This window comes from Ictalurus punctatus, chromosome 5, assembly GCF_001660625.3.
Source record: "Ictalurus punctatus breed USDA103 chromosome 5, Coco_2.0, whole genome shotgun sequence".
Classification (NCBI taxonomy): domain Eukaryota; kingdom Metazoa; phylum Chordata; class Actinopteri; order Siluriformes; family Ictaluridae; genus Ictalurus; species Ictalurus punctatus.
The window spans coordinates 3,759,902-3,780,583 of NC_030420.2; the positions used below are offsets into that span (position 1 = coordinate 3,759,902).

The following is a 20,682-nucleotide window of genomic DNA, read 5'->3' on the forward strand; positions in this document are numbered from 1 at the left end:
AACCTTCACAGACATGTTCTCGGGACACCTGAGACTTATATTACATCTTGTAAAAAAGGGCATCATATGTCCCCTTTAATACAATTTGATATCATTCCACCTCTTAAGCCCCGCCTACTACAGTCTAAAGATGAGACTGTATCAGAAATTCAGAATTGATGCAGATGAGCTATTATAGTTCCGCGTAGCTGTTATTTTAAACAATGTTTAACAGTGTTTATGTGAAAATGTAATTGCGTAGCTTAACGCAGTTTGAAGCAAGGATACTAAGAGGACGTGGACATGTGTTTATTACTAGTTAATTAATTGTTAGTTAATGTTCGCTGTTTAAATTCATTTAAATTGTCGCACTTTCACACATCCCAATGGATCAAATCACCTCCAGTGCATCCTTTATTACTATTATTATTAGGATTGTTTGAAATAAATCGACTCACCATATTGAAGTTTTACGGCAGGTTTATTTACAGTGTAAATAAATCCACATATAATTGACATCTATCAGATTTGGAACAGAAATAAAATCACATCTCTATCGCTTGCTCAGATCATACCGCCAAAGAATGCCGAACGGATTTTGTTTTCTATAAACTACGATTTGTGCACCGGTGCGTGGCTAATCCAAGTCATTCCTATTTCATGCCCTTGTAGTGAGCAGGCGTCAGTACGGCCACGTCACACAGGAATGGAACGTGTGGTACGTCAGTGTGTGGTACGTCAGTGTGTGGTACGTCAGTGTGCAGCGTGGTGTATTTACATTAACCTACTCAGCTACAGTCAGGGTTAAAGCGTCTCACTGACAGCTGAAGCAGTCTGTCCTGAAGGATCGGCGCGGTGCGACTCGCTGTGTGTCCAGTCCTAACACTAACTACGCTCCATGTTCACTGTGAAGAGTGAACAGAAGAAACCCAGAAGAGCTTCGGCACTGTTATCTCTCTCTCACACACACACACACACACACACACACACACACAGTACTGTTTTGCTTTAACCCTGGGAAAGCGGTGGGGGGGGGGGGGGGGGGGGGGGGGTTGCTGCAGTGTGGGAGAGGCCCGCTCTTCTCCAGCTGCTTCGCCGTGTGTGTGTGTGTGTGTGTGTGTGTAGGTCAGCAGCATGTCTAGTCCATGAGTGTCCTGTCTTCAGGACCCTTCGTTAGGCTGCAACAAAAAATTTAATTAACACAAGTCTGAAAACTGCAATAAAATAATCAAGTGCAGTAACATTCTATTCCCAACATTTCTGTCCCATTCTATTCATTTCCATTCTATTCTATTCTGCTCTGTTGCTTTCATTTCTATTCTATTCCATTCCCAGTTTCTATTCTATTCCATTCCATTCATTCGACTCTAGTCCATTCTACTCTGCTCTTTTACATTCATTTCTATTCAATTCCATTCCATTAATTTATGTTCTATTCCAGTCTACTCTACTCGGTAACATTAATTTCTACTCAATTCCATTACATTCCCATAACTTCTATTCTATTCTATTCTATTCTATTCTACTCTGCTCTATTCCATTATATTTCAGTCTGTTCCAATTCCGTTCAATACTAGTCTATACTATTCGATTCTCTTCTGTTCCACTCTATTCTACTCCCGTTCAATTCTATTCCATTCTACTCTGTCATGATATACCATTCCATTTTATACCATTCTCTTCTATTCAATCTCGTTTTTAATGATTCATTCCGTTTTATTCTATTCTATTCCAATCCATTTCATTCTATTCAATTCCATTATATGCCATCCCATTCTATAATATTTGATTCACTTCTATTCTACCTCCATTCCATTTAATACCATGCCCTTATATTCTATTCCGTTCTATGCAGACAGCCTTTGAATGCACTTTTGTCCCCAATCCAGTTTGAACATCCGGTAATAACATCTCACATTTATGCAACATTGCATTTAATTAGGTGTTTTCATTTAATCTGTTTATATATATATATATATATATATATATATATATATATATATATATATATATACATCCATCCATCCATCCATCTTCAACCGCTTACTCCTGTTCAGGGTCGCGGGGGAACCTGGAGACTATCCCAGGAAGCATCGGGCACAAGCCGGGGTACACCCTGGACAGGGTGCCAATCCATCGCAGGGCACAATCACATACACACTCACACACCCATTCATACTAATATATATATATATATATATATATATATATATATATATATATATATATATATATATATATATATATATATATATATCCATTTTGTAAGAAAACACAAATCTCATTCATATGTTTTGAACTATTTATGTAGACTTAAACATCTACACCAGAACCTTCAGAGGTGAATGTGTTAGTATGAGCAAATACAGCGCCCTCTAGAGTTGAACCTTTAAAACAACTGTACATTAGACCTCTGTGCAGCACAACCTCACACAAAGTACAGACAAGCTTGGTGAGCGAGAGACGCTGGATTTCATACAAATGACGTAAGAATGCCTGTGATTGTTGACCCCTAACCTCAACCTCAAATACAAGCTGGTTTGGACGAATTCTTACAACTACATGGATTTATTTAAACGCCGAAAAATATTGGCACATCCTGAGTACTTAAGCTTTTCCATGCGATTACCTGAGGGTTTGAAGGCCATCAGCTGAACCACCTAAGCAGAAGAAGATCAGAGATTAGTATGAAGAGTGAAGGATGATATTTTCCTGTCAAAAGTAATTACACGTAAATGTCATGATATGATGATGATTTTATGAGAACACGCTTACTGGATTTTCCACAGTCGGTTTTATTGAGAAGCTTACAAGTTTGTCATTTCCGAAACTTTCTAGAGAGAAAGAGAGAAAATGTGAGACTGACAATAGTGCAAACTTTACAATCTAACGCGCGCGCACACACACACACACACACACACACACACACACACACACACACACACACACACCATTCTTAATGACGAGCGAGCTGGCTGTGGAGTTGGTCATTTGACTGGAGCTACTGTTCTCCGGGCTGGAAGGGGTGGGCAAGCAGTCTACCCATGAGGCACCAGGAGTCCGCTGAGATGGCAAGAAGCTGATTGGCTGAGAGCAATTCTGCACGATCAGAAATTGCCCTGAGGATTAGGCATTTATGTAAAAACAATGCTTAGCTAGTGAAGAGCACGATAAAACCCTTGGAGACCGTTACACTGAGTGGAAGCTAAAAACAAATAACTAAATATCTGGCTATCTTTGTAATATGCTAACATTACTCTGTACAATGAATTGGTAAATAAAATGAGATAAAGAACATTGCTGTCTTTCTTACAGTAAATGATAGAGCCTTCCTCTTCTCCTGAATTCTCTTTATAGCGTTCTGCACCTGGTGGACCAAAGTACAAACATCACGACGCTCTAGCATGTAGCATCTACACCAAAATACCAGCATGAAAAATACGTCCTTACCTCACTGTTGTAAACTGCATACACCAGGAATATGTACAAACCCTGTGGAGACGACATGAGAGAGAGAGAGAGAGAGAGAGAGAGAGAGAGAGAGAGAGAGAGAGAGAGAGTTATCATTTCATAACAAATCACATGAACAGTATGAGATCAGGATCAGCCTGAATACTACACTGCATTAGAAATGAAATGATAGACAGCTTGAAGCTCAGTCAGTGTGAGGACGACCAGGTCACATCAATATCACACGTCAGCTCATACTCGGAAAGAATGAGTGGAGTACTGGATGGATGAGTGAATGAGTGAATGAAATAATTAATGGATGAGTGAATGAATGCATGAATGGATGGATGGATGGAATTAAAGAATGACTTTAAGAATGAAATAAGAAAGAATAAGAGAGCGTGAAATAATAAATGAAAGAAAGAAAGAAAAACAAACAAATAAAGAAAGAATGAACAAATGAATGAACACCTTAATAAATGAAAGACAAATGAAAGAAAGGATGAATGATTGAACAGATGAATGAATGAGTGAATGAGTGAATAGATGGATGGATAGATGGATGAGTGAATGAATGAGTGAATGGATGGATGAGTGAATGGATGGATGAATGGATGAGTGAGTGAATGAGTGAATGGATGGATGAGTGAATGAATGAGTGAATGGATGGATGAATGGATGAGTGAGTGAATGAGTGAATGGATGGATGAATGAATGAATGAGTGAAAGAACGATTGAATGGATGGATGGCTGGATGAGTGAATGAACGAGTGAATGGATGAATGGATGGATGGATGGATGGATGGATGAGTGAATGAATGGATGGATGGATGGATGGATGGATGAATGAGTAAATGAATGAGCGAATTAATGGATGAGTGAATGAATGAATGAACGAATGCGTGAATGGATGAATGAATGAATGAATGAATGGATGGTTGGATGAGTGAATGAATGAGTGAATGAATTAATGAATGGATGGATGAGTGAATGAATGAGTGAATGGGTGAATGAATGGATGGATGGATGGATGGATGAGTGAATGAATGAATGAGTGAATGAATGAATGAATGAATGAATGGATGAATGGATGAGTGAATGAATGAATGAGTGAATGAATGAATGAGTGAATGAATGAATGAATTAATGGATGAATGGATGGATGGATGAGTGAATGAATGAATGAATGAGTGAATGAATGAATGTATGGATGGATGGATGAGTGAATGAATGAATGGATGGATGAGTGAATGAATGAATGAGTGAATTAATGAATGGATGGATGGCTGGATGGATGAAATTAAAGAGTGAATTTAAGAATGAAATAAGAAAGAATAAGAGAGCATGAAATAATAAATGAAAGAAAGAAAGGAAAACAAAGAAAGAAAGAATGAACAAACGAATGAACGCCTTAATAAATGAAAGACAATGAAAGAAAGGAGGCATGAAAGAATGAGCAAGCAAATAAAAGAATTAATGAAAGTAAGAAAGAATGAACGAGTAAAGGATTGAAACAGAGTGAAAGAAACAAAGAAAAACAAAGAAAGAGTGCACGAGTTAATAAATGAATTAATAATTAATAAATGAAAGAATAAATAGCAAATGAGAGTGAATAAAAGAATTAAAAAAACTAACGGAAGAAAAAGAAAGAAAGAGCGAACATATGAACGAAAAAGACTGAACAAAAGAATGATAGGAATGAAATAATTAATCAAGAATGCATGTAAGAATGAAAGACAAAAAGGAGGAAATGATGGATGTGCGAACGCAAGAAAAAAGCGAGAATGAATAAACGCATTCAAATGTGAAAAAAAAAATGAAATGAAACAAAAGGAGAAAAAAAGATCAAAAAGAGTGTATGAATGAAAAAAACTACGAAGGGAAGAATGAACAAAGAAAGAAAAGTATGGGTGACAGAAAGACAGAAAGAAAGAAAAAAAGAAACAAAGAAAGAACATTTGAATGGAAAAAAAAAAAAAAAACCCTGAAAGGAATTAAATAATTAATGAAGAATGAATAGAAGGATGAAAGACAAGAAAGCAGAAATTACAGATGAATAAAAGGACTAAAAAAAAAAATTTAATTAATGAATTAAAACGAATAAAACAAATAAACAAAAGAAAGAAAAGCAAACAAATCAACAGTGTGTGAATAAATGAATGAAAAAGAATGAAAGGAAGAAAAAATGATGTATGATTTGAAAGAAAGTATAGATGACAAAAAGAAAGAAACAATGAAAAGCATGAACGAAAATGTGAAATAAATGAATAAACAGAATAAAGGGGGGAAAAATAATAATAAAGAATGTATAAATGAACAAATGAATGAATGAAGGGAAGAATGCAAGAAAAAATAATGTATAAGTAAAGGAAAGAAAGAAAGAAAGAAAGACTATAATGAAAGCAGTGAGCTGGTTATAAAGGCTCAGAGCTTTGCACAGCTTAAAGATGTCTAAGTGAGCGTCTCAGAGCCGAACATCTGGAGTTAAACACACTTCCACACACTTTTTCCCCAGTGAACAGTCTGAAACAGATTCCCCTTTCTTCCCCGATCCGAACCCGTGTTTCTCCGACCCCAGATCACGAGTCACAGCAGTGATAGATTCCCTCTGCCTCATTATATCAGCACGGCTTCCTTCCAAACACGGAACCGAGCCGTGAGCCTCCTACTCCTTCTCTATCTCCCGTCCCCTCGCTCTATCTCTCTCCTCTGCACACACACCGTAAATCTAAATTAACAAGCCCTGAACGGGGTCAATCGAAGGCCGAGAGAGCGAGAGAGAGAGAGAGAGAAGGGAGGGAAGACTTGGAGGAAGGGAGAGAGATGAGGATGAAATGGAAGGAAAGAAAGAATGAGAAAAGCGAGCCTGCTTTAAAAAAAAGACGGGTTCGTTTGAGTTATGGCTTTAAAGGAGGGCTAATGAGCAAATATAGTGCCAGAACAGTGTGTGTGCGTGTGTGTGTGTGTGTGGGGGGGGGGGGGGGGGGGGGGTTACCTGGAAGGCATTAAGTGCAACAAACAGGTAGGCCAGAACCACAGACAGGTGCACCAGGACCCCACAGAGCCATGTGAGACCCAGAACCGGCATCAGAATCAAGACAGGCCGCGTCGCTGCCCTGCAATCAAACACACACACACACACACACACACACACACACACAATCACTCTTTTAAAAAACAGTCTTCACAATCTCTCTTACATACATTATACACACACACACACACACACACACACACACACACACACACACACGCGCACTCACACACTCACTCATCATGTTTGTAAGCTTCTCAGTGTATCATCAGTTGTAGTGCTGTGCTCAAGGCCTCTGCGATTTCTTACGTTCTTAATGCTATTCTTTGTATTCAGTCGCACACCGCGGAACACGCCGGAGTGTTTTGTAGGCACATGGGAACAATGTGCTCTTGTTTGCTTCGGTTCGCCACTGAGGATTTTCAATTTTGGATGATGGGATGCAAGGCACCAGTTTTATAGAACATCAGCGCTGCTTCAAGAGTCTCAAGTGGTGCGGATATAAATGTAGCAATTATCGGCTGACCAGAGAGGATGAAAAGGAGCAGGAGAAATGTGGGATAGTGAGTGTGTGTGTGTGTGTGTGTGTGTGTGTGTGTGTGTGTGTGCGCACGTTTATACTGCACGTCTGCCTGGATGTCTCTTGGGAAACTGAAAACTGGATTAGAAACTGATGAGGTCACCCAGATGAGATTAGGAACTTCAGATAAGACAAGAACTTCACGGTGTTTGTGTGGATCACGCAGTTTTAAATTCACACGGTCATGAAAGCACACAAGCATTAAACGAGTCATTATTTTGGTATAAGTTAAAAAGTCAACGTTGTTCAACATGATCTTGCAGAAATAGCTGTAAGAAAATAAGTCGGAATTCTGAGATAAGTTCGAATGTTTGAGATAATAAGCTGAAATTGTGAGGTAATAAGTCAGACTTTGCAGATAAATAAAAAATTAAAAAGTTTAAAAGTTCCTGAGGAAAAAAATTCCTAGCTACAGTTTCAGGAATTAAGTTCCTGGGCTTAAGTTTAAGTTTCAAATTCTTGGGTTTAACTTAAATACTTTCTCATAAGTTTGTGGACTAAAATTCCTGGACTAAACTTATTGGACTAAAGTTCCTGTACTAAGGTTCCTGGAATTAAGTTCTTGGGATAAGGTTCCTGACCTAAAGTTCCTGGAATTCAGTTCCTGTGCATAAGTTCCTGGGTTTAAATTTCCTGGAATTAAATTCCTGGACTAAAGTTCCTTGGCTAAGCGACTGGAATAACGTTTCGGCACTAACATTCTTGAGATTAAATTATTTATCTTCCTGGGATGAAATTACTCAAATTAACTTATCTATCTTAAGTTCCTGGACTAAAATGATTTGGATTAAGTTCTCCATCTTAAGTTCCTGGGCTAGACTTCCTGAGCTAAAATTCCTATGCTGAAATTCCTGAGCTAAAGTTCCTGGGCTAAAGTTTAAGTCTAAAATTCTTGAGTTTAACTTAAATAGTTTATCATAAGTTACTGGACTAAAGTTCCTGGACTAATGTTCCTGACCTACAGTTCCAGGAATTCAGTTCCTGTGCAAAAGTTCCTGGGTTTAAATTTCCTGAAATGAAATTCCTGGACTAAAGTTCCTGGGCTAAGCTACTGGATGAACATTCCTGGAATTAAACAGATTTTCCTGGATAAAATTACTCAAATTAGCTCATCTTATCTTCAGTTCCTGGACTAAAATTGCTCAAATTAAGTTCTCTATCTCTATTAAGTTCCTGGCCAAGAGTTCCTGAACTAAAATTCCTGGGCTAAAATTCTTGGAATGAAGTTCCTTTACTAAAGTAGAACCACAGCTTATATGTCCTCACATCACTGTATGCATTAAGGTGTAGAAAGCAAGAAAGGGGTGGAGCCTCACCACGTCAAATCCAGGGGCTTTGATTTGGAGGCGGAGCTTGGAGCCAACATTTTGGCCCGGCGCCGTGCGCTAGAGATGGTTACCATGACGACCCGGCACAAGACCACAGTGTTGACCTTAAAATGTGAGACAAGAAGAGATGTGACTGTAAAACAAAAACAAAACATACACATGCATATCACACACACACACACACACACACACACACACACACACACACACACACTTACTGTAAGAACAAACAGTACAGGCCCAACAAAAGCCCAAATAATATCAGACTCGGTGTTGAGCCAGCAATGCTGCTCCGCCTTGTACTTTTTCAGCGACACTGTCAAGGTTACAGAGACAATGACAACTGGCAAACCTGGGAGTGGCACACACACACACACACACACACACACACACACACACACACACACACTATTATCATACAGTTACACACACCATTATCAGTGTTCAGTAGTCATCTGTCTAAAAGTATAGTGCAGGAAGTGATAAAGAACATAAATAAACATGGGTCACACACACACACACACACACACACACACACACACACACACACCCCAGCCCAGCGCGTAGTAGAATCTCATTCTTCTGTCCTCACTGATATTCACAGAGACGACTTTGCTCCAGAGCAGCAGCCCTTCAACCAGCATCCAGCAGAAAGAGGCCAGGAAGAACAGGTGAAGGAGCGCCGTCACCGACAAACACAGCTCCTACAAAATACCCCAGCACTGTGAAATTCTCAATTCTGATTGGTCAGGAGCTGCTCAATACTTCACTATAACAGCAGCTCTGACAGCAGTGCAGCTGCAAACCACAGGTTTATATTAATGCGCTCGTTTGAACACATGATCGTTTCTATAGCAACAGCTAAAGCTAAAGTCTTCAGGACGGAGGAGTTTATGATTTGTGGTTTCTTGGTAACGTGACAAGTTGTTTTATTCTTGTCATAATTTCAAGAAAGGGAACAAAACAGAGGCTGGTGAGGAAACGACTGTTCGTAGCTGCTGTAACGGAAGTGTAAATGTATGTATAAATGGATAAAAAGTATTTTGTTGATAAGTCAGAAGTTTGAGATCATAAGTTGAAAATTTTGAGATAAGTAAAAAGTGAGAATTTGTAAATGACGTAAAAGAAGCTTGCAAAAGAATTCAGAATTTGTAAATGATGCAAAAAAAAAATTGGAGATCATTTTTAGATGACAAGTTAAAAGTTTGAAATAAGTCCGAATTTTTAGATGACAAGTTAAAAGTTTGAGATAATAAGCCCGAATTCTGAGACAATTATAGACTTTTGAGATAATAATCAGAATTTTTTAATGATAAGACAAATTTTTGGAGATAATAAGCCAGAATGCTGAGATAAGTCAGAATTTTTAGGTGATAAGTTCAAATTTTGAGATAATAAGCCAGAATTTGAGCTAATTTGAGATAATAAGCCAGACAATTATAGAATTTTGAGATCAGAATCAGAAATTTTAAATGATAAAACAAAAATGTTGAGATAATAAGCCAGAATGTTGAGATAAGTCCGAATTTTTAGATGATTAAAAGTTCAAATGTTGAGAAAATAAGTCAGAATTTTGAGATAAATTCAAATTTCGAGATAATAAGTCAACATTTTGAGATGAGTCAGAATTCTGAAATAATAAGTTCAAAACTTGAGATAAGCCAGAATTTTACATTTCATGTTCAGATACCTACGGTGGTGCTTGAAAGTTTGTGAACCCTTTCGAATTTCCAATATATCTGCATAAATGTGACCTAAAACATCATCGGATTTTCACACAAGTCCTAAAAGTAGATAAAGAGAACCCGATTAAACAAATGAGACAAAAATATTATACTCAGTCATTTATTTATTGAGGAAAATGATCCAATATTACATATTTGTGAGCAGCAATAGTATGTGAACCTCTAGGATCAGCAGTTTAATTTGAAGGTGAAATTAGAGTCATGGTGTTTTAAATCAATGGGATGACAATCGGGTGTGAGCAAGTGAGCGCCCTGTTTTATTTAAAGAACATGGATCTACATGTATCGTACTCATTCTGATCTCCACAACACGTGTGTATGCTCAGCTGCAGTTACTGCCGCACACCAGATACTGAAAAGAAAGGTTTGCATACGTTTGCCAACATTATCCTCAATAAATAAACGACCAAGTATAATAATTTTGTCTCATTTGTTTAATTGGGAAGTTTTTTTTTATCTACGTTTATGACCCGTGTGAAAATCTGATGATGTTTCACGTCATATGTGTGCAGAAATGTAGAAAAACCTGAGGGGTTCACAAACTTTCGAGCACAACGGTATTGTAAGGCAAATCATGTTAAACTGATACGTATTCAACATGACAAGTTAAATGCAACTACAAATGGATGAAAAGTATAACGTGTCATTCTTTAATAATAAAATATAACATTGTCGTCACTGGGAACGCGCTGTGATATAACGAGGGCGTGCTGGTATAGGAAAATATTCGGTAACGGTAACTCCGCGTCGCATCTTATGAACAGTATATAATTATTTGACATTTTCTTATCAGTGCATAAAGTCATAATCTACCTGGTTAGCAGAGGCCCAGAAGCTGAAGATGAGGAGAAACTGAGCAGCAGCCAAAGCTACTATCAGATTTTTATGCACTGTAGTGCGGTCAGATTTAGGGACACTAGAGGGAGACACAGAGCAGGAAATACACACACACACACCCAGAGGGCGTAAAAGACATTCAGCACTCAATACTTTTTGCATGGAAACACATGGTCTAATGAACGTATATACAAAGTAAAGCAACCTAATAAAATATCCGTTGAACATAGGAGTGTATAATGAAATACACACTCGCTGCGTCTCACCTCACGGCAATGAAGAGGATGAAGGTGAGGATCAGTCCACACAGAGACACTCCACAGCCGACGAAGGTCAGAATCTGTAAACCTCTTTCCTCTTCTGGGGAACGCTGCAGATCGTACACACGTACACACACACACACACACACACACACACACACACACACACACACATAGTTATACGCACTGCTTTGTGTATCATCGTGAAGCAAATAGTACCCTTACAAACTTTTAATGCAGCGCTTTAGTGTGTTTAAGTACGCAGGAGCACACACTCTCTCTCCCCTGTCAATCACAGTGACACTAGCCAATCGTGGGTCTGCGAGCTCATGTATGTGGAAGAGGGCAGACAGCGCTCCGAGTGTGTTACGCTGCCGTGTGACGTTTGAGGCTGACTTGTGTCTTCACCAGTGCAGTCTGCATTGGTGTGCTTCATCAAGCCATACCTGAACCTCATAAATCTGCATGAGCAAGGCGAAGTTGGTGGTGTGGTTACAGTAACAGGAAGTCATGTCTTCTTGTGAGGAAATGACCTCACAGCCATCAGTCGACCATCCTCCTTTATCCACAGCCCTATATTTTATTGTTTATTTTACACAATAAAATAAAAAAATTAATTAATAAAACATTTTTGAAAATTGCTCCATCGACAGAATCATTAATATGCCAATACACACGCACTCACAGGAGCTCGAAATCCCAAAAGGCACAGATCGGCTTACGGACCATCCCCGAGGTGCTCTAAAGAAAGATGAGCGAGATTTGTTAAGCCGTGATGCCGCTGTCTTAACCGATTCGTAAATAAATACAATCTCGGTTTCGACTATAAAGGTTACCTGAGTGTGATGGCGGAGCGTGTACTGCACACCCAGACTGACGAACTTCCCATCAGCCATCACTGTGCTAGAAATGAGCGACGAGCCCAGGACTGTCCCCTTATATCTGACACATACACATACATGTTACAAACGTCACAACTTGTCTCATTAGCATTAGCTGATTAGCCTTACTGTTATTAAGTAAAGAATAAAACACTTGAGGATGTGATGTCATAGGAAAAGAAGCAAGTGGAGTTATTGTAACTACGACTAAGTCTATTATTTACCATTAACATAATGTTTTGAGTGTTTTATTCCACTTATACCACAGAGTGGAATATACCCAAGAGTGACACATGGTATTTTTGGTACATGTTGCTGAGAAACCAGAAAACATAGAGCCCTGTTCAAAGCTCTGACACTGGAGACTTCTTCCCAAAAAATCCTAAATGTCACATCTTTACAGAAAGCTTCACTTATACGTCTTTCTTGTTTATTCGTTGAGTATAAGTCTTTGATTACATAGCGTACACTGCATACCTACCTGTCCCTGTGAACAAGCTGTTACTATAGAAACGATAACGTTTTAGAACGAGCGCATTAATAATAAACCTATGCACATTCATCAACATACTCTGACCAATCAGAATACAGAATTCAGCAGCGCTGTGGTGTAAAGTTAGCTGAACGAGACTTACTTGAAAGAGGCGTCAGTGCTGGTCGGGATGAGCGTGATGTTCTCCTCGCCATTCAAAAGCGGCCTCAAGGAACCGTACCACGCGTTTAACAGAGTCACTTTCCCGAAACCTGAACACGTACAAACACACACGTTTGGCTACGCTCACTTTGTGCACTGTGAAATGAACACTCATTTATTGCGCAATTTTACATTAATACAGAAAGAGCTGTAGGCCGTGTTCATGCACCCTCATTGTGGAGCTCCTGCATGCTTTGAGGTGGAACAGAGATGCAGTCCAGACCCGTGGGACCGGCTGTGCCGAAACCGCAGAACTCTGATCCATGAGAACTCTCAGACACGTTCTTCTGTTTGACCTGCAGTCCTGAATTGGATTTGGATATGGTCATGGACACTGATATAATGGGAAGACGTACTACAGATATTACACATGAGTAAGTGTGAAAATGAAGGGGAATGTTGAGGGACGTACTGATATTGCTGCTGTTTATCTGCACATGGTCGGTGTCCCCCAGGAGCAGCGGGCTGAGGTTAGACGCCATGTGATCGATGGTCTGCACCACAACCATTGGTCCACTAACAACCTAAACACAAAGACATGCGTTTAACACTTTTAGGTAGAAACTCTCCAAGCAATCATTGTGTCTATGGCTGTACTCTTTAATAACGTGCACTTCCATGGTTTTACCTCTCTGATGGTCTCCCATTTGTCCATGATCTCCTCACTCATGAGCGTATCCGCCAGATTGATGATGCTGCGGCTGAGGGTGTGTGCCTTCGCATGGCTCTGGCCACCTGTGGTTGGCAGCTCGGCAACACGAGACAGCATCCCAAGCAGAGAGGGAACATCCCTGATTTCAAGCTGGCCCTGGGACTCGCGCAAGTAATACTCTGAGATATTAACCAGATGAGAGACTCCAGCCCAGGAGTTGTCTGCATCGGGCATACCCAGGATATCCGTGGTGGTCTGAAACACAAAAAGATTTGCACACTGAGACTTGGGACTGAGATCTTGTTTTGAAGCACGTGAACCTGCAAATGCTGTCTGTATTCTGATGGAGCAATATGGAGAAATTAGCTTGGCATCATCTTCTAGAACTTGGTCATGCAGCACGTAGGATCTCCAGGGTTCCTGGTCGGATCCTGAGCTCACCTTACTGTCTAGGCAGAGTTTCTCTCCGTGTTCTTCCCACGTCTGTGTAGGTTTCCTTCAGGTTCTCTGGTTTTCTCCCACTTCCAAAAAAACATATCTTTGGCTACATGACATTGTCCCTTAGTGTGAATGAGTGTATGAGTGTGTGTGTGCATGGTGCACTTTGATAGACTGGGTAAATGTCCAGCTCACATTCAGGATAGGCTTCAGATCCACCATGACCCTTAGCAGGTTAAAGCAAGTACGGAAGATAAAAGGGACAAAGAAAGGAAAGTGGCCACTCTGACCGGTCACTAAATTCCTGGAAGGAATGTGTGTCGTTTTTCTGGAATTCATTCATTTTTTCTTATGGATTGCATGTCCCCATACCTGGAAAGGAGTTTGTTTATCCATCAATCCATCCATACATCTATCTATCCACCCACCCATCTATCTATCTATCTATCTATCTATCTATCTATCGAATAAGCGGAATGCTTACCACGCCATGTTTCATGAGGTTTTGCATGAAGGGACTCGGGTGCAAAATCAACGACTCCTCCAGCTCTTTCTTCTTCAGATAGCGGTCTGAAGGACATACAAACATATAGATGTACATCACACATGCAGGTAATTGCATGCTAATTCCTCCGATAAATGGATCCAACCACATCCGTAAACAGACAGTATACAAACCTCTGCTGATTTTGCAGATGAAGGGATAAGTGTTTGAGCAAGGTGTCAGGCTGTATTTTGGTCCACCTTGACTAAAGTCACTCAGAACATGGCAGGAATCCTGTTCTTTATGTTTCTGCTGCAGCAAACCTGGAGATTTTTTTTTAAAAAGATCTGTTATCTCCTCATTCGTCCACACACTTACCAAATAACCTACTTCTCATGGGGGGGTTAAATTACATCTTTTGTAACATATTGGCACATGAGCCATGCTAATACTTCCAGCTTGAATATTTGCACTTGTACCAGAGCAACAGTATTGAGATTGAGGTATTATTATACTCACCGGGGCATTTCACCATTTCTGCTATCTCCTTCACAACAGTGTGGAGAGTTAAATTGCGCTCCTGCCAGCTGAAAAACGGCATCGGATCTGAGGTAGGTGAACAGGTGAAAAGCGTCTGAATCTGTTCCTTGGCCAGGCATGAATTCCAAATGTTTAGATCCGTCATGTTCCCCAAAAATGGCTCAGTGAAATTCCCCCCAAAAGAATCCTGGTCCTGTCCCAGAATAAATATCCCATTCCCGTAGATATCCCGGGACGGGCCTTTCCCCGAGGCTGAGTCGCGTTTTTCGCCGTCCACATAGATATCCCAAAGTCCATCACTTCCCTGCCAGGTAACGCAAATATGGTGCCAGTCACCTTTGTTGGGAAACCAAGCTTTGTAAGAATGGTGCTTTCCGTGGATGATGAGGGCTAGCAGGACCTGGTGCTTGGGCTTGTCTAAACGTCCGCGGAGCTGGAATTCGTTCGTCAAGGTGGGTGCGGCGTATGAGAACAGAGTGGACACGTCTTCATGGTGTAGGGAAAACTGTGCACGTAAGCATACGCTCACAGCGGACAGTGGTGGGAATGATGCCTCCACTCGTGCGTACCCATCTTTAGAGTTGCCAGAGAAGGACAATCCTGAGAAGAAAACATCTGCCACAGAAATAAAAGGGGGGGCAATTTATCAACTTAACTAGTGATGCATTGATATCAATACTACTCATTTACTCCCATACCAACATCCAGTGCCACATGATACTATGTGACATAAGCCTAGCTAGCTAATGTATTTCATTTCAAATGAACTTGCTAACGTTGTATAGAACAAGCTTAGTAGCATAAGTGTATGAACACTGCTCAGCGCTTCATAGTCAACAATCCACCATCCTTTCCCGTTTGAAACCTAGACCTCCTCAGGAGACTTACTCTGCTTGGAAAGACTCTGTGAGGATGTAGGGTTGCGTTTACTGCTGTCTCTGACCCAGACGGGGCGTTGCGTCCCGGCCAGAACCTTCCTCATGCCCTCTTCATCCTCATGCTGACCCTGAACGGTGAGGGAGCTGAAGTGGCTCTGGCAGAAGTGGAAAGCCTGGACGTAGCTGCAGGATGCATTCACCAGCTGGAACACGGTCTCTGGGGTCTCGAGCAAACGGCTGGTCAGGGCCACAGAATCTACCACAGGAGAAAGTTATGTTGGATTTCTTGTACACTGTTTTTCAAGAACACGAGAATGATACCACCAGGATCACATATTCATAATCGTTTCTGATGGGAACAGTACAAATGGAAATGTATCCCAGAATGTCCTACAGTCATCCAATTATGGTCCAATTATGTACGTTATATTTCACATGCACGCTAAAGAAACAAAAGACCAACCCTTGAGGACACCACTCCCATGTCAAGCATTGTACCAACAACGCTTCAGTTTAGTACCTTGCTCTTCCTGAGTAGCTCCAATTAGAGATGCCATTCTGAGACCTTCAATGAGATCCATCAAATTTGATGAATTCGGGTTGAAAAACAAAAGGATTTTGTAAAACTCACCCACAATACACCTCTCTGACACCTCGTCTTGGGACGACTCTGTTGATATAATTTCAGTGCTGGAAGTGTCTACTGTCTTCGATGCGAAACCTTCAGAAAACTAGCATGAACACGGAAAGAGAACATACAGAATGAAGACCTTTTTGTTGTTGTTGTATATTTGAATTATACACACGTCACGTTAAATCAAATGAATTATTTCCGCCAAGTTTGTTTTCCCTTTGTTTTGAACTTGCAATGGGTAAGATTCGCCTTTAAAAACACTTGATTAAAAAATTACGGGCTACCTTTTTGAGAATGAAAAAAAAAAAAAATCAGAACCCTAAGTACAAATATCTAAATCTCAGAAATGCAGCTTTTATGTAAATGAGGTGAAAGGTGAAGTATCTGGCATCCCCAGACAAAAGTAGACGTATTCAGAGTGCTCAATCAAATAAAGATAGCGAGGTTTATTTTTTCCAGTGAAGTTAAACTCTTGATGCCCAGCGTAACTACTGTATTAGTTAATGTGCAGGCTAGTTAGGCTACGCTAAGGCTAGCTTGCTGGCAATCATTAGCTAGCCAAAGATAGCAATGAAGATATTTCCTAAATTCTTTATATTATGTTTTTGAGTCCAGCTACCTCCCCTCCACATCTTCTCTAAAATTCATGGATATGAGCACGACAGACGGCTGAGTTTGACCACTCAAAGCGTCTACGTTTACCTTAGAATCCTGGATGCTTCGACTTTTGGCCTAATTTACATAAAATCTGTTTGTTTGTTGTTCTTCTTTTTTTATTTATTTAAATTTTTGAGATTTCAGGTGTTTTAAATCTAAAAACCGTAACCTGCAAATCTTACCACTATAAAGTTCAAAACAAACAAAGAAAAAATACTGGCAAAAATCGAATATCCCATAGAAAGAAAAAGGATTTCATTTAATGTCATGTTAGGTCATATATAATTCAAATGCATTTAAATATTTGTATTAGCTTCCACGTTTCATAGCTAGTACACGCCCTACACCTTAGCACAGGCTTCCTCAGGACTGAAATGACATTTTAAATAACATTTTACAAATAATTGTTAAAACTATGTTAGTAAAAATCGAAAAATTAGCATAAGATTTTCATATATTTCACAAAAGTACTATAAATAAGAGGTTTAGCCGTTTTTTTTCTACAAAACGTTAACGTCAATGTTAGCCTGCTTACAGTAACACAAGGCAAAGTACTTAAAGCAAATCATTTACTTAGTTTAGAATTCCCTGACGCTTTCGCCTTCCAGAACAGACCGTCTACAGGAACGTCTATAGCAAAAATTTATAATTATCATGATCAGTAATATGAACGGTATGATTACCATGGACAAAATCACCATCAGCAGGACGGAAGACATCTTCCCATCTGGAAACAGCAGCACAGGGGAGAGGAATGAGAAGTCATAACAACAACAACAACAACAACAACAACAACAACAACAACAAAAAGTCTGAGCAGCCAGCAAATAAAATTTTTTTAAAAAATAAATAAATAAATAAATCGGCCACGTCGATGAGAATAATAAAATCCGTAAAAGGTCCGGGATTTTAAGCCGAAACACATACGAACAGATTGAAACGCTCTCTAACGTCTCAAACGTCCGACCGAGTCAGAGTTCCTCAATTTTTCGAACAGTGTTCTGCTTTTACCAGAAAGATAATTAAACTTCTGCATTCTCCGAACGACGTGAATGCGAAGCCGTACGCCGAAGAGAACAAAGCCACGGATTCGTAAATCAAATCAAATCTATAAAGTGAAGAAAGAGGACTTTCAGGACTTACGAGGACGGTGGGTGTTTCGGTGTCTCGTCTCTCCCTCGTAGTAAGATGCTTCTTTGTGTCTCTTGTCACACATCTGTCTTGCTGTGTTTGTGCGTGAGTGTGAGTGTGTGTGGGTGAGTAAAAGAACTAAGATGGGGCTCACACACAGGTCTATATGTGTACAAGTGTCCTCATGGCAGTGGACTTCATGTCACATAGATGTATCTGTTTGTGTGCGTGTGTGTGTGTGTGTGTGTGTGAGAGAGAGAGAGAGAGAGAGAGAGAGATTATATATGTCCTGAATCATTCGTCCTGTCCTTCTTCCTTCCTCATCGTCCAGCATACTGTGTATGAGTGTGTGTTTGTGTGTGTTTGTGTGTGTGAGTGTGTGTTGAGGAAAAAAAGGTGTGTTAGGACCCCCCACCCCCCCCACCCCCGGAACGGCCCTCCGTTCAGTGCAGAGCTTTGTCATGCTAATGGTCCTCATTTATTAAAGCGGTCTTGCGCAAGGAGAGAGAAACTCGGTACATAGACTTCATCAACAACAGTAGATCTAACACACACACACATATAAACACACACACACACGCACACACACAAACACACAGCAGCAGGGTGCTGTTGTACAGTGTGTATACGGATGACTCAGGGAGAGATTTCGAAAGATTCATAACTGAAGAACGTGTAACGCTAAAGGTTTTCTCTCCCGTTAAAAGAAGGAGCGCGAGTAAACGAGTGCGAGTCCTGGAGTCTGGAGCGCACTGAGGGTGTTGTACAGTTACGGGAAGAGTCTCCTTTCTGTTTTGTTCTGAGGTTTTGTGTAAAGTACACCACTGTGTATTCATCTGTTTTGTATGCACCATGGGTAAAATCACACACTACAGACCACTTGGGAATCGGACCAGAACGACCTGATAATTGGGTCCAAAATGCGACTCTGAGGAAAATCGGATCCTTTTACAAACAAGTTATAATAACATGATTTAATATTTGAACGCTAATCTAAATATATACACGTGCCACATCGTCATACTAATGATCAAAGCACTGTGGTCTGTTTTCTGCTCTATTGTGCTGCCTTTATCACGTTGTTGTAGTTTAAATGCCTGCTTTTAATTTAATCACCGTAGTGACCGTAACGTTTAACCTCGTCATTGGGGGTTACTAATGAAGGAAAAAAATTAAAGTTGGGGGGGATTGATTTTGGTTGACATTTGATTAGGTTAGGGTTAGGGTTAACCCTAACCCCCAACCCTAACCCCCAACCCTAACCCCAACCCCAAACCTAAATCCCAAACCTAAACCCCAAACCTAACCCTAAACCCAAACCCAGAGTCACAACCCAAACCCTAAACCCCAACGCTAAACACCAACTCTAAACCCAATCCTAAACCCCAACCCTAAACCCAACCATAAACCCCAAACCTAAACCCCAAACCTAAACCCCAAACCTAACCCTAAACCCCAAACCCGGAGTCACAACCCAAACCCTAAACCCCAACCCTAAACTCCAACTCTAAACCCAACCCTAAACTTTAACAATAATCATTGCTCATGCACATCTGGAACCCAGTGCCTACATTAAACTATTTAAAATATATCACCATGATTAACACTTAGGGCTTATATTGTACAGCAACTAAAACCATTGCACGAAACCCACCCAGATTTCCCCTTCGCACAGAATTCCCCCTCGCACCATGAGCATGACTCCCTCTGAGGGCTGGACAAAAGCCAGTGTGCTGACCAGCATGACCACACACACACACACACACAGGGCCCTGATGAATACCTGCCCACCGCTCGAACCCGGCTGCCTCACAAGCTCGTCAACAATAGAAGCAGAGTAATGTGGAGCAGGAGACAACTTCACTCATGAGGACGAGACCATTTAGCCGTAGTCAGCAAAACGGTTCAGACACGTCTCTCATGCTGCAGAAAGTCTGTGAAGTGGAACTTTACACTTAAATGTACTGAGATGTTTACTCGTGTTTAGTTAGATTTCTTCATGTCTCACTCTCAGTACCGCGGGATGAGGAGCGTAATCAGCGAGACAGTTTATCAATATATTAAATATGCAAAATAAGCCCGGGAAAAAGTATTTTTTATGTATTTTTTAACCATGTAAAACCAGAAAAAATGTTAAGTATGATCTTTATATATATATATATATATATATATATTATATATATTATATATAATATATAATATAAAAAAAAAAATAGATATATAGATGTTTTCAAATATGCTAAGAGCACCCACGAAAATACAAAACAAAACAATAATAATTTCAAATATATCTTTATTTTTATGATGTTTTCACAACGATGCAAACAAAAACTTCGAAAATACAAGTGTTGAGTGATTTAACTTTTTTTCTTTTTACTTTATAAACCTGTGATTTTTTTTTTTTGTTCAAACTATTTTCTAATTGATTTATTTTTTAAATGTTTTAAAATAAGTAAACAGATACCCATAAAACAAAAAAG

General features: G+C 40.0%; 2 protein-coding genes across 3 annotated transcripts in view; one reads left to right on the forward strand and one right to left on the reverse strand.

Moving 5' to 3' along the window:
- tubb2b (tubulin, beta 2b) overlaps positions 1-20,682 on the forward strand; it is a 118,818-nt gene that overhangs the window by 51,565 nt on the left and 46,571 nt on the right. The gene's annotated exons all lie outside the window — the stretch shown is intronic.
- adgrd2 (adhesion G protein-coupled receptor D2) lies at positions 442-18,562 on the reverse strand. 2 transcript variants are annotated; one of them, XM_053680091.1, is made up of 26 exons: positions 18,215-18,562; positions 17,755-17,798; positions 16,412-16,511; positions 15,791-16,036; positions 14,882-15,517; positions 14,557-14,685; positions 14,363-14,448; positions 13,417-13,695; positions 13,201-13,312; positions 12,958-13,092; positions 12,730-12,838; positions 12,050-12,155; positions 11,899-11,954; positions 11,660-11,786; positions 11,220-11,323; positions 10,930-11,032; positions 8,922-9,075; positions 8,590-8,723; positions 8,360-8,475; positions 6,425-6,545; positions 3,430-3,471; positions 3,293-3,346; positions 2,931-3,078; positions 2,755-2,813; positions 2,609-2,639; positions 442-1,157 (listed from the first exon to the last, which is right to left on the reverse strand). In XM_053680091.1, exons 1-26 carry the CDS (start codon positions 18,285-18,287, stop codon positions 1,153-1,155), a joined length of 3,309 nt encoding a protein of 1,102 aa, XP_053536066.1. In that variant the 5' UTR covers positions 18,288-18,562; the 3' UTR covers positions 442-1,152. The 2 variants fall into 2 exon arrangements, with proteins under 2 accessions (XP_053536066.1, XP_053536065.1); XM_053680090.1 differs by lacking the exon at positions 442-1,157 and having other exon boundaries at positions 2,243-2,639.